At 43.1% G+C, this 21,630-nt stretch overlaps 1 protein-coding gene across 3 annotated transcripts in view; it reads right to left on the reverse strand.

The window, feature by feature from the left end:
• Positions 1–294: 294 nt before the first annotated feature.
• celsr2 (cadherin, EGF LAG seven-pass G-type receptor 2) overlaps positions 295–21,630 on the reverse strand; it is a 49,621-nt gene continuing 28,285 nt past the window's right edge. The window contains exons 4-34 of one of the 3 annotated variants that reach the window (XM_026348309.1): positions 19,308–19,423; positions 19,121–19,209; positions 14,539–14,696; positions 14,020–14,183; positions 13,610–13,735; positions 11,837–12,000; positions 10,955–11,134; positions 10,752–10,865; positions 10,184–10,340; positions 9,891–10,032; positions 9,653–9,773; positions 9,209–9,392; positions 8,959–9,060; positions 8,700–8,794; positions 7,961–8,170; positions 7,553–7,736; positions 6,549–6,867; positions 6,094–6,261; positions 5,878–6,001; positions 5,584–5,784; positions 5,316–5,490; positions 4,960–5,072; positions 4,576–4,658; positions 3,763–3,889; positions 3,563–3,673; positions 3,098–3,228; positions 2,918–3,003; positions 2,670–2,834; positions 2,053–2,268; positions 1,608–1,830; positions 295–473 (exon numbers count right to left, since the gene is read on the reverse strand). In XM_026348309.1, the coding sequence (XP_026204094.1) occupies positions 467–473; positions 1,608–1,830; positions 2,053–2,268; positions 2,670–2,834; positions 2,918–3,003; positions 3,098–3,228; positions 3,563–3,673; positions 3,763–3,889; positions 4,576–4,658; positions 4,960–5,072; positions 5,316–5,490; positions 5,584–5,784; positions 5,878–6,001; positions 6,094–6,261; positions 6,549–6,867; positions 7,553–7,736; positions 7,961–8,170; positions 8,700–8,794; positions 8,959–9,060; positions 9,209–9,392; positions 9,653–9,773; positions 9,891–10,032; positions 10,184–10,340; positions 10,752–10,865; positions 10,955–11,134; positions 11,837–12,000; positions 13,610–13,735; positions 14,020–14,183; positions 14,539–14,696; positions 19,121–19,209; positions 19,308–19,423 (4,555 nt within the window). In that variant the 3' untranslated portion in view covers positions 295–466. Of the gene's footprint in view, positions 529–1,607; positions 1,831–2,052; positions 2,269–2,669; positions 2,835–2,917; positions 3,004–3,097; positions 3,229–3,562; positions 3,674–3,762; positions 3,890–4,575; positions 4,659–4,959; positions 5,073–5,315; positions 5,491–5,583; positions 5,785–5,877; positions 6,002–6,093; positions 6,262–6,548; positions 6,868–7,552; positions 7,737–7,960; positions 8,171–8,699; positions 8,795–8,958; positions 9,061–9,208; positions 9,393–9,652; positions 9,774–9,890; positions 10,033–10,183; positions 10,341–10,751; positions 10,866–10,954; positions 11,135–11,836; positions 12,001–13,609; positions 13,736–14,019; positions 14,184–14,538; positions 14,697–19,120; positions 19,210–19,307; positions 19,424–21,630 lie in introns of all 3 variants that reach the window. The other 2 variants (XM_026348308.1, XM_026348307.1) reach the window with 2 other exon arrangements.

Here is a 21,630-nt window from a genome sequence, read left to right on the forward strand (position 1 = left end):
AAGTAGTTATTGATGAAAAAAGGAATTTCCCTGAATGTTTGCAAGTCGACAACTAAATGTACCACCCCACCAAAAAAAGAAAAACATGACCTCTTTATTGTTCCACAGTGTTCAAAACTAAATACAGATCCTGGAACATAAAAAAAATCTACAAAAAAGTCAACTGCCAACACCTCTGGGCAGTAAATTAAAGAAAGTGCATTGCTTCAAGTATGTAAACAAAATGATTTCTTTAAAGGGAGCGTGAGACTCGTTCTGTCAGTGTGCGTGGGCCTGGGCCAGTGCAGCGACTCCTGAGGTTTGGCACACGTGTATGAACATCCACATACATACACACACACAGTGCAACACACACTCCTACAGAGGATCATATTGATGATGGAGATTTCCTTCTTTTTCCACTGTTATTTTTTTTAAGGGGCAGTCCGGCGCTCCCTGTTTGCAGTCAGAGTTGAGGAAGGAGGCTTTACGACCTGCAAAGACACACCCCGTCGTCAGCGTGGTCACATGGAGGTGTTGCAGTGGCTGCTAGGAAAACAGGGTGGTGCATGGAGGAGGAGGAGGAGGAGGAGGGTGAGTTCAGGATAGATGGAGACAAATGCATCACAAAATGAGGAAAAACAAAGGAAAAAAATAAAATAAACACGATTCAATGACACATTTCAACACACACACACTCTTAGACACACACACACACACACACACACAGGCTGTGAGAGTGACGGATGCTAAAATGATGCACCAGTCTGAAGGCACTGATCCTGATTGTTGCTGAATGAGGATCAGAGCTTCATGGAATAAAATTGAAAAATAAAAATCTATGATTTTTGGAAAGAGAGAGGGGGCAGAGAAGGTTGATTAGTAAACTACACTCGATGTAATTATGTATACTGTAAGCCTTTCTAGAGACACATAAATAGACACGTACATGATCATGTCTTAACCAGACGATATGTTCCTCTTATCTTATTGTGTCTTCAGAATTTGCAGTAATGTGAACAGTAGCTAAGCTTGAACAGTGAATCTGCAGCTTTTCAACCACAGATCAGTGCAATAGAAGAAGGGGAATTCCTCTGTCTTTGCTGTGTACTGAATACAGTAATTACAGACAAATTTGGTGTGAAATTCTAATTTAATTTCAAACCAGGACAGACTCTGTGTCCCTCCAACCCTCTCAGCATCCATTCAGTAAAATGGAACATGTTAGGGCTGAGTACTTTTTGCTATGGCTGTTTTAACGTATAGCACAGCTCTTCTACAATCCTTTTAGCCCTCCACTGTTTTGTGTCAAATTAAATTATACAGTTAATACTGTCATAGGATGGGTGCTGTCTTCATTTGGCTTTATTTATTATTATTTATTTAAAATAACTAGGTGGAAATGTGACAGACTAGAAGCAATGAGAGCAGTGATCACTGGTGACGGCAGCACAGGTCGTAGTTTGACACAGACAGCGAAACAGTGAATGACTCCGGCAACAAACAGCAACTCAACACTGGACATGTTTACACTGACAAAAGCAGAACTGAACTGTACAGATTTCTTTCATGCTAGTCTATAAATTAGTTTTCTCTTTATTTGTGTCTTAGCTTGTGTTGATACTCACTCTGATCCTGATGAGTCTCCGTCCACTGTCCCTGCCTTGATGCTCATGGCGACACCATTCAGATGATCGGGCAGGCCGGGTTTAGCCAGGCCGACTCGACCATCACTCGAGGACGATCCCTGCAGGGATGCTGTGTCCGCGGCGTGTTCGCACAGTTCATTGTGGATGCGGTTGACACAGTTTCTCTCTACAATAGGAGAAAGCTGCTTCTTCTTTAAGATCCCTGCATTGGATAAAAACAAGGTGTGATGTCTTTATCTAAATCTCAAACTCATGGTCATTCTTAAAATAAAAAAAACTCGTAGCTTAATCATTTTCACTTTCACTTGTTCTATGTTTTTTAAGTATTATTACCTTTGTAAATTAGACTAAGGAAATCAGTTGTATTTCTTTATTGACAACAATATTTTTCTCCTCCAGGTGTGAACTTTGAGCTAAACTGCACCTTTGTGAGGGTGGGCGGCGAGGCTCGATAGACTGGGCGGCAGCACCATCGTAGTGTCCTGTGTAGTCCGGTCTGATAATCCCCGAGCGTCACGGCTGAAGCTGAGCTCAGGATTGGCCAAAGGGTCTGTGTTTAGCCTGTCTGCACCTGTGAGCTCACCGTCGCCCGGTGCTGCTGTGTAATCTCCAGGCCAGTACATTTTACTCAAATTGTTGTCTGGAAAACAAAAACAAAAACTTAATGAATTCTGAAAAACTACACGTCAAACAGTTTAATGCTACTGTACTCACTAAGACATAAGCAAAGCGAACGTTTTCAGCACTTTAAATGTTTATCCATTGTACTGTATCGTCATGGAGATGTCTGATTAGTCCCAAATTAACAACAAGCTGAAACATAAAGTAATGTCTTCTTCAGAGACAATAAGAACAAGGTGCCCGGCTAAACATCAAGGAGTCTGTGTAGAACGTGCTCTATGATGCTCACAGCAGCCTGTTTGTGCTCAAAAGAACTGATGCTGATTTAATCACAGCAGATACTCATTTGAAAACATAATAAAATTAGATTCTGAGCTCTGTGACTCGAATGTAAAGGCGACACGAGAAGAGCTTCAGTACCGTGTGGTAGTGGTTTCTTGGTCACATTGGATGCCAGGTTTTCCCAGCATTCCTCTGGGGGTAGTGGACCCTCCTCGTCCTCGCTGTCAGACGAGTGTGTGGAGGCGTAGGAACCGCTCTGGTCGTCCTCAAGAGACAAGTCGCTGTCTGAGTCGCTGTCACGATCTACACAGACAGAAAACATAAGTTGATACAGTCGCACCAATCACTGCAGGTGATTGAAAACAAACCCAGGATGAGAGCGTTACCGTCCAAGTGCTCTTTAGTTTCTTGATAAAGAGACGTGTGGTCGTTCAAAGCGATGTGCGCCTGACTGTTATTTAAACCATCATCCCTAAAAAGACAGAAGAACTCAGTTCACAGCTGCTCCTCTCACTCAGACATGCAATGCAGCACATACATTTTTAACTTGTATATCGTTTTCATACCGAAGCACAAATGGTACGTAGCTCTGCTGGCTCTTTCCGCTCTGCATGGTGCCGTTCAAAGACACACTGGAGTCTCCGAAGGGAAGGTGGTACAACCTGCCGTCAACATAGTTTGTGTTGCATTTGTAGCCCTGGTAATAGACAGATGAGGAATAAAAAAAAAAAAAACATGATGTACGTGTCATATCCATGCACTCCTCAATGTAGCAGTAGAAGTCACAGATGCTAACAAGCTACAACCAAGTTTCCAAAGAGTCCAGGAAATTCAATGTGATTAGTTTCACACTTTTGGAGAGCACATGCCATAATAAAGTGGTGTGAGATCATTATAGATGCCATGTGTGTGATTCTCTGCAACTCCTAACAGCAGTTTTAGTGTTTTTGTGAAGCTCCCAGCATGTGACCGAAGCTAGAGGTGTCAGACTGAATGGACTGTTTTCTCTGGCTTCGCAGCGAGGGACTTACAGAGGCTTTGGATTTGATCATATGATCCGGACGCTTGCGGCTGCAGCAGTATTTCATGGCATTCCTCGCTTCCTTATTGAACACGATGCGGAAGAAGAAAACAAAGGGACCCTGGTGTTGGACAACAGAAGAGAGAGAATGTCAGGACAAAAGACTCGAGTTTTCTCTCAGACTGTTTCAGAGACAGAGGGGGGGCTCACCTGCACACAGTTGAACCCAGCGAACAGGTAGTGGAAGATGATCATGTCACTGTTGACGGAGAGGAGCGCCAGAAAACATGTGACTGAAACCAGGAAGAGGACGCCACCTGCGGTCTTCAGGCCGGAGCTGCAGAATAAGAATCACATGAGGGAGAACAGAGAAAGGTTAGTGGGAAGTTGTCAGGATGATTTCTTTGCATTCACTGATCTGAAGATGGAGGTCGGTGATATGTGGCCAGAAAGCACTAAAACCAGTGTCAGGAGTTCTGTAAGATCTGAAAACAGTGGCACATTGTCTTATAATTCACTGTGGAGAAGCAAAGTCGAACGTTTGTAATGGCTTTTTTATTGCACTTAACCACAAAAAAGGCAGCTTTAAATGTATGACTCTGTACAGACGATGATCAGCTGGAGGAACCCTATCACCTACATGAGAAAACAGCTGCGTGTTTTCTCTGGTGTAGTGCTCAAAGTCAAAATCAGAAATCAAGTAGGTCTATGTGTTGTTAGTTCGAGTTTCCTGAAGGAATACAAATCTGAGACAGTGATCCATTATCTTCGCAGCCCAGCTGTCAGGGTACACCCTGTATGTTTTCACTGACAAATAACAAAGGTCAAACAAATGATCTGCTTCTTATTGTGAGTTACTGTAGGTCAGTCGCTCCAGCAGTGACGGATTGTTGAGCTACGGTTTGAGCTCATGTAATTGTTATCAAATGCTGATGGCAGCTACTTCGTTTACATCTGGTATAGGTTGTTGGTCAAGTTTTTCTGGTTGGTGTTTATGTTGGATTTATGAGGTGAGACACTCACACACGAGGCTCTTTCTTCTCAATGCTGTGGTGTCTCGGTGAGCAGGAGGCTCTGGACGACAGGATGTACAGGAAGATGTTCATCTGTAGACAGAATACCAAACTTATGACAGGGGTAGGAAAGAAAACATGCTTTGCATTGCTTTGTTGCGGCTGAGTCAAAGTCAAATAAGCTCGTGGTAATTCAGCTGAACAGTGATGGGTGTGTTCACTGTAACAACAGCTTTAGTGCTGCAATGATGAAATCATCAGTGAGCGTGATGGTCATATGTATGGTGGAAAATACTCCATACATTGTTTAACTCTAGGCCTTAAGAAAACTTAATGCATTCTGCTGCCGTCATGAAACTAATGATGCAACTTGCTCACAACGATGTGCACTCACCGATACCACCATGGCAATAGGTCCCGCAAAACTCCAGATGAGAGTGTCATACATTGACAGCCAACAAAAGTCAGGGTTCCCGTAGCCCTCCGGATCCAGTCCGACTGCCAAACCTGCAAACAAACCCAGAAAGTGATCCTTCCCCAATTTGTCAGATTTCTAGTTTTTACAACACGTTTTTCTTTTGGAAGTCAGGTGGAATCATTTAGACTTTTTTGGACCAGGCTGACTTCTTACTATTTCACATTTTCTGCTTCTAATTTTTATCTGAATGTCAGAAACGCTAACGTGTGCAAGTCAACCGCTCCAGTATGTTCTGTAAACAACTGTTGTGTTTTGAAGATGAGGGTTCAGACCTGTGATGAAGGCAGGAACTCCCCAGCCAATCAGATAGTAGAATCTCATGGGCCCATAGTTGATGTCCCGCACTTCGCTGATCATGCGATAGACATGCAGACCCTCCAGGAAGAGCCAGGAGAACGTGCAGAGGTAGAAGAAGTGCAGCAGGATGGCAATGACTGTGCACACAAACTGCCGAGACAGAAGTGGAGAGAGAGCATTGAAGAGTTTATATGAAATATAATCATCTGGTGGAAGATGAGGCTGATTGATTGATAATCATACCGGGTTGTCTGCTTGGTTGATGCCTAGGATGAAGATGAGCTCAGAGAAGAAGAGAGCTGTGGCTCCATTGTTGATGATACTCGTCTTGTTGCACTGCATCGCTCTCAGACAGAGGAGGAAGATCATGGTGAGGAAGAGGAAGCCCAGCGTCACGCTCACTGTACTCCACGTCAGGATTTTGATGGGTAGGATCTCTCCATTCTGAATTTCAAAATTCGGAGAAGAAAGGTTGGAGAAAGAAGCCGCAACTCTGCAGTTATGGGGATGATAAAAAAAATGTTAGGTATTACTCACCTCTCTCCTGGAGACGTCCATGAGCACAGCGAAGCTCGTCATGTGATAACACTGACAGCTGATGTGGGTGCTGTTCCTGAAAACCACCTCGCAGCCCTTTGCTGACCAGCCGCCGTTACCAGCACTGATGTGAAACACAAAGACCAGAGTCAGATGTTAGAATAGCACGACTTCATCAGTTTCTTCATCAACTTGCTCTGTGTATGTGACACTCACAGTATGGTGTGGTTCCAGAAGACGCAGATCGGTTTGGACCGCTCCTCGGTGGTGACCAGGCGGAACTGCACGGTGATGGGTTTATCGAGTGTGTGCTGCAGCAGCTCGTCGTTGTCGTGCACAGTGATGCTCACCACCGGCGTGTTGATGACCGGACGCTTCGGCACCCTGACACAAACACACAAAACACCACAGTAACACGAGTGAATCTGAAAATGTCTCGATCACTCACTTCCTCTCCCAGAGCTGTTGCACTCAGCTTCAAGCCTAATTTGTTTCCCCGTAAATCACTGAAAACTGACCACAAGCATTTGGCCTCATTTTAAAAAAGGCTCAGAAATTTCCTCAAACACTAGCTTTTACCCAACTAGTGTCCAGCTTAGTAAACTTTAATTCTGTAAACCTAGACACAAATCAAGTTATGATCTCCATCCTTATTTTATTATTATTCTCACCGCAGGCTTCTCTTGTCAGGATCGTAGCTCTCTGGTAGCAGCGAGGCCAGACTGTGGAAGATGATCACACTGGCGATGGCGTCCTGCTGACTGTCATCTGGGTGACGTCTCTTCCTGTTAACTGAACGGTTCCTCAGCGACGACTCTGGGAAGACATCCAGATGCCTGTGGCCCTTGATGTCCACAGGTGGGTGGAAGACAGAATCAGGCAGCGTGACGGCCGTCTCCAGGTCCACAGGACGAGGGCCCCTCAGGGACTGGTACCGTGGGAGCTTTGCTCCGGCAAAATTCATCTTTTTCAGACGATCGATAGAGATAACTGTGGACAACGACAAATGTGCAAGGTCAGAGAGTGCCGCTGTTCAAAATGGGCATTTTAAAAACACCCGTCTTGTTCAAATGTCCATAAAAAAAAGACAGATCCATGTGGAGCTATTGACCTCTGAGCAGAACTGAAGGCAGGATTTTAGAAATACTGAAATCAGCTGTACCCAGTGTTTCAAGAAAACTTTAACCAGTTACCACATTAAATCTAAATTTGACTTATATAGTAAACAATGATGAGTAAGTAATTCAGCTATTTCCTGTACGTTTCTATCTGTATCTGTATTTTAAGGCCTTTTGTTCACTGATGGGAAGCATTCTGGTTGATAAATACACTAAAGGATATTTGAATAAACTGGTCTGGTGTCATTGCTACTATCTATACAGTTTATAGACAAAGAAACATAATAGGAAGTTAAAATTCCTGCTGCTGCTTAATGTAAAAATGTGCAGCCCATGTTCACATTTGTATTTTTACGGCATATTAAACTGTACACTGACAGCAGATCTACTTGTTGTATGTGCCCAGATTTTGTTCTTTAATAATGTACTGTATTTACTGTATTCTCCATTTGTTAACACCTAAAATTCAAATTACACATCAGCAGCACATTTCTGATTAATTAATGAATTTACATATAAACTGCCTGCATACACACGCTTCCTGCTACAACACCTACCTATGTTTGGTGTGACGATGGTGAAGGGGCTCAGATAGGTCTTCCTCATGTTCTGTGCCAGTGTGTTCGCGTATTCCTCATAGTGGCGCAGCAGCACCGCCGTGCCGCCCTCTGTGTGCTGGATCAGCTCCCAGTGAGGCCGAGTGTCTGGAGACAGGATGGCGCTGCCCACACGGACCAGATTCTGTCAGAAAACGGTGAGAGTTCAGTGTGACAGGATGTCACAGCGGAGAGCGAAACGAAGTGTGATGTATTCCCTGTGGTGCTGTGATGGGCAAAGATGCCTTCCTATGTATACACCAGTTTTATTTACGGTTTTTATTTTGTTTCAGGCTGCATTCTAAATATCAGTGTTTGCGTTTATGTGTCTTTAGCTGTTTCCATTATTGATGGCATGGGGTTGTTCACCTCAGTGAAGTGCACGTCCTGCGTAGCTGTGAGGTTGAAGCCCTGCTGGTTGCTCTCGTGCTGTAGCAGACTCTGCGTAAGCCGATAAGCTACTTTCACATCGCTGCCGTAGAACTTCTCTGTGTGCAAGGTGGCGTTGGCCAACATGGACGCAGTCTGTTGGACCACTCCAGACTCCAGGAGAGATGCATTATGGGAAAACCTGTCAGACTGGAGGAAAGAAGGAAAGAAAAACATTTAGTAACAGATGATTTATTAGTGAAACATATTTTAGCCACATTAGGGGTTAAATAAAGTCTCGTCAGCTCAGACAGAAATGACACAATAAAAAACAGATAGGATGCCAATAATGTACAGACATCAGTCGACTGATTGACCTTTGCTCTTGTGCAAACATTGACATTTTTTCCTGTTATATATTGACAGCTTCTGAATGAATTGTAATTACATTTTCCCAGTGACCCCTGACCTTCTATCTAGGGTCATCTGCATTTAATACATGTCACTTATCCAGTGAAAAGTGGCAATTTCTCCCAGATGGATTGTGTGTGTTTCTTTACAGTCACTTGTGGTTTCCTGATAATTCCTAATAACTGGTGACTTTTCCTCTGGCACCACCATGAGGTTGTCAGTGAAACGTCTCAACAACTACTGATGAAGTTTGGTTCAAACTTTGAGGATGTCATATTTGGAAACTGCAAGGTTACATTTAAAACTGACAGAGGGAGAAGACACACACCAGGACTTTCAGCTTGCTGAACGTAACAGAGGTGCAGTTGAAGAGATTGGGAGGCAGCCAGCCCTTGTGCTCATCACAGTGTCGGATTGCTGTGCCTGAGCAGGGGCAGAGAGAGAGAGAGAGAGAGAGAGAGAGAGAGCGTTATCACATGAGGGGTGAGGAACAGACTGCTAGTGCTGGTGAGAGAGGGCTTGAGGCAAGTTTCATATATTGCCATTATTATATGGTAATTTGATGAGCTGCTGAAAAATCATCATACCGAGCGTTCCCTTGGGACAGGGAACTGCTGCAGGGAGACCAAACTTAGTCCTGGGCCACCAAATCCCAGCCTCGATGGCCTGAGGGCAGCTGTCATAGATTACTGACAGGGATTGAGCACGAAGGAGAGGACAAAAATGGAAGGAGACAAAAAAATTGAAGATTATTTTGGTATATATGCAGCTATAATGAAACAAGGATTATAAATTAACAATTACACGACCTTTTATAGTGATCTAATGCTTTTATACCTTCACAGCCATTAGGAGAAACCTCAGCGAAGGGGTTGTCACAGCGGTCACACTGGCGTCCAATGACACCGGGTTTACACTGACACTGGCCGCTCTCTCTATCACAAGCTCTGGAGAAGGAGCCCACCGGGTAGCAGTCACACAGCAGGCAGGTGTCGCTGCCTGCAGGACGGTAGTGGTTGTCCTGGAAATGTGATTAGAAAGAGGACGTTTGAAATGAGTTTCTCCTAATAAGCCTCCTTCACTTTTTACATCTGAGAACAACAACATGCCCATGACATGATGTATTTCTGCTTTATGGGCAAGTAAAGCAATAAACAGGGAATTCTGTTAATTAATTAGATGTACATGTGACAGCTATGGGGCTGGCCAAGCTTTAGACGCCTAACCTCATGCTTCTCTGTTACAGAGTTGTGAATCAGGGCTGCAGGTCAGTAAACTCACCTTACAGCGACACTCTCCGCTGGTTTTATTGCAGTCAGAATCAAAGCCCTTGTCTGTCTCACAGTTACAGGGGCCGCACGTTTTGTGACCCCACCAACCTCTCGGACATGGCAAGTCAGTCCTGCAGGGATACACATTATCTGTTTAGTACATTTTACCTGCAGATTGAGGGAACACGATGCAGGAGCAACATTAACCCTCAAAACACACAGATTAACATCAACAGGGAAAACTGTACTTTTTCTCGCAGTAATGGCCGAAGTAGTTGCTGGGACAGTCACAGGTGTAACCACGAGAGGAGGTCAGCTTCCTGGTGCACGCTGACTCGTGTTCACACGGGTTTAAGGAGCATACATCAGTGCAGTTGGTGCCATAGTAACCTGTAAAACAAAGAGAAGCGACAGGAAATGAGTTGCTCTGTTGTCACATTGTTGGTGGTGTCAGTAAACTGTGGTAAACACAGATATGAAGATAGGACCGTGGAAAATAAGTGATGATTGATTGTAGTTTGGCTTCTGAACAGACACTGACCAGCCAGGCAGGTGCAGGAGTAGCTGTCCCAGTCATCGCTGCAGTAGCTGTTGACAGGACAGGGGCTGGAACTGCAGGGGTCGGGCACGCTGCAGCCTGGCTCCACGTTCACCTTCCTGGCCTGAGACAGACTTAGAGCTCCGCCAACACGCAGACCCTGTAACAAAACAATGGATCCCAACATTAATTTGTTTTGTTGTTTTCTTTTTTTTTTTGATCAGTGAAATCTTCTAAATAACTCAAAGGAGAAGGTCCGATGGAGTGAAGCAAGCTTCTGATGAGTAGCTTGATGATTACATTTTGTTATGTAATAGGTCTCTAGTGACTGAATAGTGTAGTAGTAAGATCGCCACCCTCCATGCGGGAATCTGGGGTTTGAATCTCAGGTGTGGTCAACCTCTATGAAAACATCTGCTTACATTTACTAAATGTAAACCTACCTACAATCTATCATAGAAGGTCAAACACTGCTCAGAGAGCATGATCAGTGAACATCAGGTAAGTTGCTCTGGATATTGACTTTTCATTAGAAACGCTAATGAGAATAGTGTCTAGAGAGCGAACAAACCTGTATACAACCACGGAAGCCATGCTGAATTTTCCCATCAGGCCGTGACAAACCACCGACGCTCACAGTTTTCAGTTTAGAGTCCCGCAGGTTCCCGTCCACTTCCATACTGGCCTGAAAATGTACATAACAGACTTTACAGCTGCAAAACCACAAGATTTTCATTCACGGTGATTTATAGTGACTAGAACACAGCCTCTCACCTGGTAGAGACCATGATCTACAGACAGCACAGCTTTATGGTGGCTTGTCACTCCTCCCAAACTGCTAATATCAAGCTGCAAATGATGCCAGTCACCATCGTTCAGCAGCACCTCCTCTACGCGAGAGAGAGTCGAGTCTTCGCCGTGGTGCAGCCCCATCAACACACTCCCCCCACGGAGCTACAAAGGCAGTGAGACAGCCAAGAAAAGGGAAGAAACAGCAGGTGGGGGGGGATTGAACCGATGTCAATAATAGAGGAGAGCAGAGCAGAGGGGGAAAAAGACCACCAGTAATCAGCACTGCATCACATGATGAACTGAAACACAGTCTGCAGTCAAAGTACAAACCTCGGGTTGCTGCTCATCATCATCATCATCATCATCATCATTGTGGAACAGTTACTTCTAGACGGCTTTAAAAGGAGCCGAGCGCTGGGCTGAAAATGTTGACTTGTCAGATCTGCATGTGACTTTTCCTGGGGCTTATTTAGTCTTAATATTATCTGCTATTAGTAACTTGCTGGAACGACCAACAGGTGGAGCCTTGTTTCTAACATTGTTTGTCCTTTGAACCTTGTGAGGACTGTGGTCATGCTGTCACTTGACATCACACTGTCAGTTTATTGTTCTTAACCATTAACCATAACCAGCAAAAAGAAATAACCTGAAAATCCTTCAGTTTTCTACTAAAATTGTCCTCACAGTGATATATTCTTATGACGTGATATGAGTATTGCAGCATGTCAGTTATTACAGAAATGTCTGTGGACTGGACGTGATGCAACTTAGCCTCAAGCAAACGGAAACCAGATTTTAGCCAGTGTGTTTCTGTGTATCTAGGTGCAATTAGAAAACTATAAAACAGTTATATGTTGCTCTCACCTGCAGTGTGAGGTTGTGCTGTAGGCCAGATGCGATGTGCAATAGTGTGGCGCTGGCCTGACGTGTGCGAAACATCAGCTCTACATGCCAGGGGACGGATGACGCGGCCAGATTGGTCCACTGCAACAGGCTGTTACCCAGGAAACGCTGCGGGCTGGTCATCACTGCAGTGACATGACGGTAAAAAGCAGATAAAATGTGAGGAGAGAGTAAAAGGTTGGAAGAAGTGAGGCAGATAATTGAGGACAGGGTTTCACAGAGGGTGACATGAATCATTACTGTCATCAGGTGCAGTCTGCTCACAGCTAGAAAACTCACTCTATCAGACTATCGGACATGGAGACACTTCAGTAATCAAGCTGTCTGAAGGCAAAGCTACTGTCACTCACTGCACAACACCTGCACTGAGCAGCAGCTTTTCAAAAATGCTGTGCTGGTAATTCATCACAATAAGAGATAAAAAAAACACTAAGTATATGTCCACTGCAGCCAGAAGTGTGTTTTTCTTCATGTGATTCTCATCGTACATGAGTGCAGCTTGTCACTAGAGGGTTGTTTTCGATTCATCTGCTTTGTGCTCAACTTAAATCTGAATTTAACACATGAGTTGATTTGAACTAGTCTAAAAGTCAGTTGTGGTTCAGTTGTGGTTCAGTAGTCTGATATGGAAACTTGAAACCTCCAGTGCACATATGCTGAGAATGAGCTCTTCAATGAAGTGGGAAGCATCTCATGTGAAGAAGTTAAAGATCTGAGAGAGAAAATATTTGCATATTCATAGATTCTGAATTTTTCATTGAGGGAGCAGGAGTAGATGTAATTTTATGAACTTGGTTGGACGCTTTGTAGGAAGAAAAAAAACATTTTGGGCATAAATTATTATTCAAAGCTGAATATTTTCATTGGACTTCAAACATATGTTAAATGTTTTAGTGCAGCTGGGAAATTTCGGTGTCACATTATTTGACATGTAATATCACATGTCAGCAAAGAGACAGGACAGTCTGCCTGATGTGCAACAGTTTCCCTCTCATTAGGCCGTCTCTTTCCAAATCACCCAGATCGAAATGATCGATTAGTGATGGCAAATAAACCCGATGCACTGTGAGAGAGAGGAGCGAGACGCTAACAGGGAAACCAGTGGTGCGCTGTGATCATATGTGTTTGAAATTTAGGTCCAACTTCTCCTTCTTCCTTAGATTTACGGACAACTCACCTGTTTTTACTTCTATGGCCATCTTCACTCCTTCACTTCTAAAGCACGTTCAAACTGAATCTGTTTCTAAAAACCAAGATTTGTTTTCTGCGCTACAGTCATTTACATGGCAAATTTGTCTTCAGCTGTCTCTATTCAAATTGCTGTGAAGCATAAATCAGCACAGGAAACAGCTGTGGAGGAACAGGTGCAACAAAACCAGACACTGGACAGCAGGAGGGCAGAAACATTAGATATGTACCGTGTGTCTCTAACAGTCACAAAGCAACTGAAGTGGTTCCACATCTGCTAAGCCCGAGAAAAGTCAACATCAAGCAGATGATATCTCGCAACTGATACAACACTATAATGGTTTTATCGCCAGGGTTTTGTGATATCACATGAATAAAACTAAGGTCTCCATTCATTTTTAAATGCACCAGTTTCTGCATACGACAGATGATCTCTGTCTAAGGACAGAACGATGGAGCACAGTCTCAAGTCAGAACTGCAGACAAATCTGTATCACAACTCATCCCACTGTGATGTGTCCGCACTTTCCTTCTCCACTCACTCACCTCTTTCACACGTTTGTCCTCCGAATCCAAGTGGGCAGTCGCAGCTGAAGGAGCCCCACAGGTTCACACAGGTTCCTCCGTTCAGGCACGGGTTGTTGTTGCAGAAGTGTCGTTTGGCAGAGCATCCTAGGAGGGCGAGAAAATAACTGATCTCTCTGTTTGATTTATCCTTCTTCATTATATCAGCAAAGTAGCAAAGATTCACAGGGTAATGAAGGATTCACAGCAGATACAGAGATCATTTCCCACTGACTCTAGCTTCCTGCTGTGCTCGTTATAGTCAGTGTTATTATCTCTTATCTCGCACGTCTAGTCTAACAGTAAATACTGTTTGACTTGAAAACACACTCAGGTTTATGAGAAACAGGAGCAGCTTTAGAAGCCACACAGCAGGTCAAATCACTGCAGACCTGGCAGAGTGCCGTTGTTAGCGATGAAGCTGGCCATGTCTATGTGCTGGTTGTCGATTCGCAGGTTCTTCATGCAGCCCACAAACTGCCGGTTGCGAACAGGAAAATCTTCTTGAAGTTTGGGAACTCCTCCGAGGAGCAGGGGGCCGGTCAAGTCCAAAGATCTGACAACACAGAACCCATGAACATTTACTGAGCGCGCTCGCCACCAAAACACATCATCAACAGTAATGTGGAGGGAAAAATGCATGAAAAATTCATCACAGAGATGCAGTGTTATTTTTTTTCCCCTGGAGATAAAAACAGGATAAACATCCCAATAAAGGGGAAAAAAGGGAAACATTGGACCCTGGAGATGTGGAACTTCCTTTCAAAACAAGTTTACTCTTTCTTTTAATTAACCAGATACAGAGACAGCAATGAATTAAATTACTAGAGTCAGTACAAAAAAAAAAGCTAAAGAGAGAGAGGTTATTTATGGAATTCACGTCGACACTCGTCTTCTGCAGATGTACTTACTTTTTGGATCCTGATTGGCTACCCTGAGCAGAGCAGGTGTAGTTTCTGATTATGTGACCAAACCTTAGGGCCACAGAGGTGTCACAGTTGTCCACCGTCACTACGACGACCTTCTGGTCCGAGGGGCCCTGCGGCAGCCCGGCCTGGTTTAAGATCGGCTGTGGAGAAGAGATACAGACTCATTAATACCAACATAAATTACTAGAAGTGCCGTCCTTATGTTCCACAGAGACTCCAAAAAGTCAAAACAATGGGGATTAAGAATGTACAATGCCTTATTTCCATGCTGGTATTATAAAGTTTTTGTGGCTCTTGTTTTTTTTTCTTGTACTTTCCATGCAGCTAAAGATTTAACAATGCAATCTATTTTTTGTTTTTTTTGCTTTTGCATCAAGAGATGTTTTGCAAAAACATTTCAATTAGTGCAGTGCCATGCAGCACAGCAGCAACAGCATAAAGAGTCTGATTTAGATTGACAGATAAAAGAGAGTTATTATCCTGTGTTATGTCCTATATTATTATATTCATTTCAGAATTACCAGAAGATTTGTTGGATTGCTGTGGGACTATTTTTTAAAAAGCTGAAGTATTTTGGTCACTCTGCATTTAAAAAATAGGAAACAGAAGTTGGTTTAAGAATATTTCATTATTGTGCTGCATTGAACATTAATCCAAAAAGCAGTTCAGAAACTTCTGGTAATCTGCTCCTCTGCTAAGCTGCACATACTTTATTGACCCAGATTAAAAACTGGAGGTTAGAAACTAGAAAACAACCAAACAAACCATCGCTGCGTCACACTCGTTCAGCTCCAGCTCACTGTTGTTGAGCATTTTAATAATTCATATCATAACAGCCAGAGGTAAAGGCAGCACACGCACACACGCACACACGCACACACACACACGCGCGCACACATACACAGTGGTAGGACTCTGCAGGACATCATCCCTGTCGACAAAGGATCTTCTTCATTGTCTGAGAAATCAATAGGGGGAAGCAACAAAAGGAGGAGGGGTCTGCAGGGGAGAGAATGATGGTCCCGTCAATAAAAGGTTACGACCTCTTTTCAATCAGGCCAGTTACTCTGAGGTCACGTAGAGCTCGTATTAACCCTAAAACTAGGTTCAAGCTGGTGTCAGAAGCTGAGAGCAGAGCAGCCACCGTCCTCACTTACAACTGACTGACTGGAGCGCCTGCAGGCGAGGACGGGCCACTGAGCTGTCAGCTGGTCAGACAGGATTTAGCAGGAATTAGCTTGTCTCATGTGCAGAGATGATATGAAGAACTGGCTCATTGCTGATGGCTTGAAAACACACACACACACACAAGCTTTAGCTCTCTGTGAGGTTCAACCAAAATAGAAAATGATAATTTCCTGATTGCTTGTCTTTGTTGTCTGATCCCTTAATTTAAAGCGTGCAGCTGTAGATGTGCTGTAGATATTGCTGTGACATCTTTAGCAGTAGATTTATTAAGACAAAACACACTTAATCAAGTAATACAGCAATGGCAAATATAATTTTAGCCTGAGGTATTACACAATTTAATTTCTCTCACATTGTTTTCTTATTGAGTAGTTTAGATTAAATCTGTGAGACTTTAATAACACAAGTCTGTAACTGAGCGACTGCAGCTCGGTGCACTCGTGCACTCTCTCTTTGTGTCTTGTGATCACAGTAGTGATGACAGCGTTGAAACCAATAATAAACCATGGACCTGTCTTCGCACAACATCTAAACCGTATCACATCATCACTCTCTGCGACACAGAAATGCCAGTTCTTACTGTGCTCACTGAAATATGGACTGCTGTGTGTTACATGGAGGAACAGAGGGCAGCCTTACAGCACACCAGAGTGGAGAACATGTAAAATAGGGTCACAGAAACCATCAGAGTAAAACAGAGGATGCTTTCCATTGTAATTTCATAAGCTGATATTTGCTAATAGGCACCAAGGACAGAGAACAATGATCATTACAGTGGTAAATATTTAATCATACACCTAAATGGTGAAAAAAAATTGACCTGAGAGCAACAGGCTAAATGAAAGGTTTCAGATCACCCAGATCATTGATATTTATAAGTATAGGAACCAAACTTCAAGGCAAAAAAAGCATTGAGACCTTTCATTCAAATCAACAGCACTGGATTCTTCAGTCAGAACATGACTAAAGCATTATGACACCTCAGGGATCAATTAAAGTCTGCACCGAATCTCCTGCTAATGGATCAAGTGGAGGTTGGAATATTTCACTGATAAACTGATTACTTTGACCTGCTGGTGGCGCTAGAAGAGAAGTCAGAGGATCACCAGAGATCACTGGATTCATGCTCTGGAGCTGACAAATGTCTGCATGAAATTTCACGGTAATCGATCCAACGCTGTAGTTACTGTGATATTTTCAGTCTTCTCACTCACTTCATGATGTTTCATGAACTTTAATGACTCAAATGTTCAGTTTTATAAACGATTGATTTGAAAACATCTAAGAAGATTCATTGTTTTGTGCATTTCTTAAAGATATGATTTTTATGTTGGTCCTGAGCAGCACAAAAATATGTGAGAAGCTCAACAAATCCAACAGGTTTCCCTTCAAGTAGAACAGACCTTGTTATCGAGCCATGTTCCCACAGGAAATCACTTATTTTCGTCGCCGCTCAGCACTGAAATGTTAAGTAGATGCACGGACTGACAGTGGCTTTTATTTTTCAGCTGATGTTCCTTGAGACCAATTTGTTACAAATTTGTTGATGATGAAACAAGCAAACACACAACTTGAATTGCCAAAGGTGAAATCACCCGACATGCTTTTCTTCCACGGTTTTCCCTTCGCTGTGAAAGCTCTGAAACAGGCAGCGCTCCAGATTGGACGCTCCCTTCACTGACCTCTGCTGTCATCAGTCACGGCTGTTGACTGAGCAATAATGACTGTCTGTCACGATGTCTTTCTGCTGCACAAAACCCCGTCCTGTCGTTGCTGATTGGAACACACACGTATCTGCTCAGGACCACATTAAACAATGCTCTCACCCGTCGCTACAGGGGATTATGGGAATATGAGTTCTCTGTCACATATGATGACAGGGGTTGTGCAGGAGGAGCATTGCAGGAGGCAACACAAATATGGGATCTAAGATTGACGGGAAAAACCATAGCAACAAGAGGGGTTGGCCGTGAAGCGCAGTGTCTCCGTTCAAAGCCCATGTCAATACTTTTCCCAGCTTTTCTTTACCCTCCTTTCGCTTCTCACTTGCTCCACTTTTCTGTCCTCACTGGAGAACAGAGAGAGAGGGGCACCTTCCCCGGGGCCGCATCATTCACTGCCCCCGGTCCCAAAGGAACCAGGCCTAAATACAAAGGCAGCGGTCATTGCCATTCTCCACAGTCCCCCACCATCCTAAAAGCCACATTTCAATCTAAAATACCCCCTCCCTACCTCACCCTGCCCCACCCCCTGCGGACAGGGACGGGTCAGAGTGGGCCACCTCAGATGGGAGGAGCCATGTTTCTACCTCAGCGACTAATAGGATGTGGAACATGAGAGGAGCTGAGAGGGGATTAGTTCAGCTAGATGGTGTGACTGCTGCTGGACCTGGACACCTTTGGCGTGTTCCAGTTTATTAGGGACATGAACCAAAGGTCCTGCAATCAGTTCTTCCTGCATGAAGGTGATGTTCAGTTTTTGTTGAAACAGTTTTAAAGAGTGTTGATTCGACTGTGTGGTCAACACCTGTGTGTGAAGCGGTGACTTTGTGACAATCAACCCCTGGTACTGTACTATAAAGCTCACAGCAACTGACTCGTGTCATCCTAAAACAAGCAGCATACTTGCAGATGTAAAACTTCCAGGTCAGAGAACCAACTAAAGAATCAAAGTCATTTGATTCGGGGGTTGATTAATGAGACAATAATGTCTTGTTGGCAAAGAGCAGAATAGTTTTGACAAGATTCTGCCCCTTTATCACTTCTGCTCACTGAAATCTGACATGGTCACATTATCATAGACACTGAATAGAAAATGTGCACAGTGGGGGTGTTGCCTGGCAACATCATTATGATGCAAAGTGACTTCCTCAATGGACAAAAATGGACAAAAATGTGACATCCTGTGGTCCTGGCTGGGAAAGTACTGAGAAAGCAGAGACGACAGCTCCATACATTCCTTTACTGATTGAGTTGTTGTGAAGTTGTCATAGAGAAATGTATTAGTCAAAACATATTTAGTGCAGGCTGAGTGTATCTGCTAAAACTCATTCATTAACCCCCAACGTCAGCTGCCAGTCATCACTGATGTAAATGACACAGACAAGGATTTGAGCAGAGGAGCTTCAGATTCTCTTGACAAAAAAGAGAAATAAGCACATTACCCAAAATGTTGAACTATTCCTTTATAACTAGTGTGTTTAAAGCAACATATGTCCAATGTCCAAGCAGAAGCAAAATTAAGATTCATACCTCACTTGTTTTATGTGTATATGCAAAAGAGGAACAAGCAAGAAGGGACAGTGGATTACACCATCAGCATTTTTGCAAACAGGATTTTAAAACCTAATTATAAACCAAGCTCTGCAGATACATACTTTGTTGTAGTAGTGAACTTCCACCACGTGCCACTGGCCGTCACTGACACCACCAAGGACGTACGGAGACACTGTCGTTTTCGTCTCACCTGGGAAACAATCAAAGAAAAACACTATGTTCATTTACTGTATGAAAATAAAAAACTATTTATTATGTCATAACAATAATGGATAAATAAAGTTTTACCTGCAGAAAAGGTGAGTTGTATCTGCTCGTTGATTATTTCCATGGCGATGAAGTCGTGTTTCTCATTAAAGCGGCCGTTGTACAGTAACAAACCATTTGGCTCTTTAGTGGCAAATCTGAATAAATAAATAAAAAACATTTTATTTTATTACTATTTTGAAGCAGTTGTGAGTACAGCAGTTATTATGAGTACATCAAACAACATGTTAAAGTTACTACAGTACGATCTGCAATTTGTTGCATTTTATTTTCATTTACTTATTTTGATTTCTTTTTTATCAGTATCTTTCTCAACTTTTTTATAAACATTTCATCACTAATATGATATTTTTTCTTATTTGCGGTGTGGAAGGGAAAAGATACTGTTACTGACTTTACCCCTGTATCATACGTTATAAAAACTAATTAAATAGAATAGAAATCTGCAACAGAAAAAAGAACAGCACAAAATTGTTTGAGCAATTTCTTCTCTAGTGCTGAGACATTTTAGAAAATTATTTATTTATGTGTGTAACCCTTTTTTTTTTTTATAATTATGTCTTCAGGGGAAATAAATGAACTTTCAGTTTGCAGAGAATCAAGTACACCGTAAGACAGGTGCTATGCTTTTCTATACCTATATCCTAAGAAAAGATGAGAGTCAAATAATGCGGTTTGAGCTTTTAAATAAAAAAATAAATAATATATCCCCAACATCTCCTCATGTTGACCTTGATTTCACACAGAGAAATCTAGTGTGACATGAAACCAAGAGCAAAGATTTAACAATGCTAATTTTACAAAGATCACTCAACAGACAATGAGGTTAGTGATGAGCACAGGGCCAAGTTAGATAAATCAAGTTATATGTACACAGACGCAGTCAAGGAAACCTGCGTGCCATGAATAGATATCACGGTTATCAAACACACTATAACATGCAGACAGAAAACTAGGGCAATGTCAGAGCAGCGGGGTGGGGGAATGTATTACTGCTAGTAAAGGAAGAAGCACCCAGGAAAAGACAGTTCAGAGTAATGACAGCTTCAAAATATATTTTCTGATGGCGGCGAACACAAACAGCTGCTGGTGCTGTAATCACAGACTCAGTGTCAGATTGCTGTTTGCATCTTGAGGGTGAAACCAGAGTGCACACGGCCATCGTGCTGCATGATCCTGGCATAATGCACATTTCAATACATATATATATATATACGCACATGCACACATATATATATATAGTTCAAACACTGAGACCAGATCAGAGACGGTGCCTCGCTCTTTAACTGGGATTAAAGTATATGGTGGAGCACGTGGTTTAAAAATATCACGCTTTACCTGTCAGCTGTGGTCTGTGGTCATAAATCTGATCTGTGGAAATGGGTCACTGAGATGTGTGAAAACCCAAACCTAAATCCAACACTTACTACGTGGATTTATTCATTATCCATCCCACAGGGGACCCAGGAATGATACTCTTGTGCACATCTGCTAACTGAGAAGCATGCGCTGCTTATTCGCATTGGTATTTTCTGTTCATGTTCTCCATTAGCTTACAGCTTAGTTTTTCCTCACATACGTCTGAGCTGTTCTTAGAGGAAGGACATCATGTCAGTCATACATTCAAATTCCTGTACATGTTCTCAGACAACACGAGCAGCAGCCCACCCCCTTCTTTCAGGCAGAAGGAATGGAGGAGATACTGTATATGATGCTGTTAGTGCAGTATTCTTGAAATGCAGAAGAGCCAGGGGGCACGGCACTGCTGACCTGCTTACTGAGAACAGCCTCCGAGGAGGAAGGATGCTGATCCTCCTCCTGATTATAATAGCAGAGCTTTTAGAGCAGTCAGACGGCTACTATACATCCAGTAAAAAAAAACACAGACCAGGATTATGATGGCGAGTCCATCTCTCCTGAGCAGTCTCCGGCGTATCGATTTAAAAGGCTTCTACACATCGCCCCCTGAGCCCTCTGAACTATGAGAGTACTGTGAGTAATCAACTGGAACTAACTGGCATCACTTCATGTTACATTAGGCACCCATCAGTAAAAATAACAACCAGTCTGCCCTTATGTAGGAAATCCATGTCACGCGATGCTGACATGCTGCAGAGAGGATGAGAGAACATGATCCCCTCATGGATTTTTACAACGTGCAAGTGTGAAATAGAGACACAAACATTTGTGTTAGTTGATATATTTCATCACTGCTGCTGCAATAATTGTGAATCAGCTGGTTTGTCAATAGACCACTTTGGGGTTGACTGTTGTAAAACATGATGGGGCAGTCATTCGTGGTACCCAGAAGATGAATCTTTCTCTAGCTCCACAGTTATTTCCT

Source organism: Anabas testudineus, chromosome 5 (assembly GCF_900324465.2).
Source record: "Anabas testudineus chromosome 5, fAnaTes1.2, whole genome shotgun sequence".
NCBI lineage: Eukaryota > Metazoa > Chordata > Actinopteri > Anabantiformes > Anabantidae > Anabas > Anabas testudineus.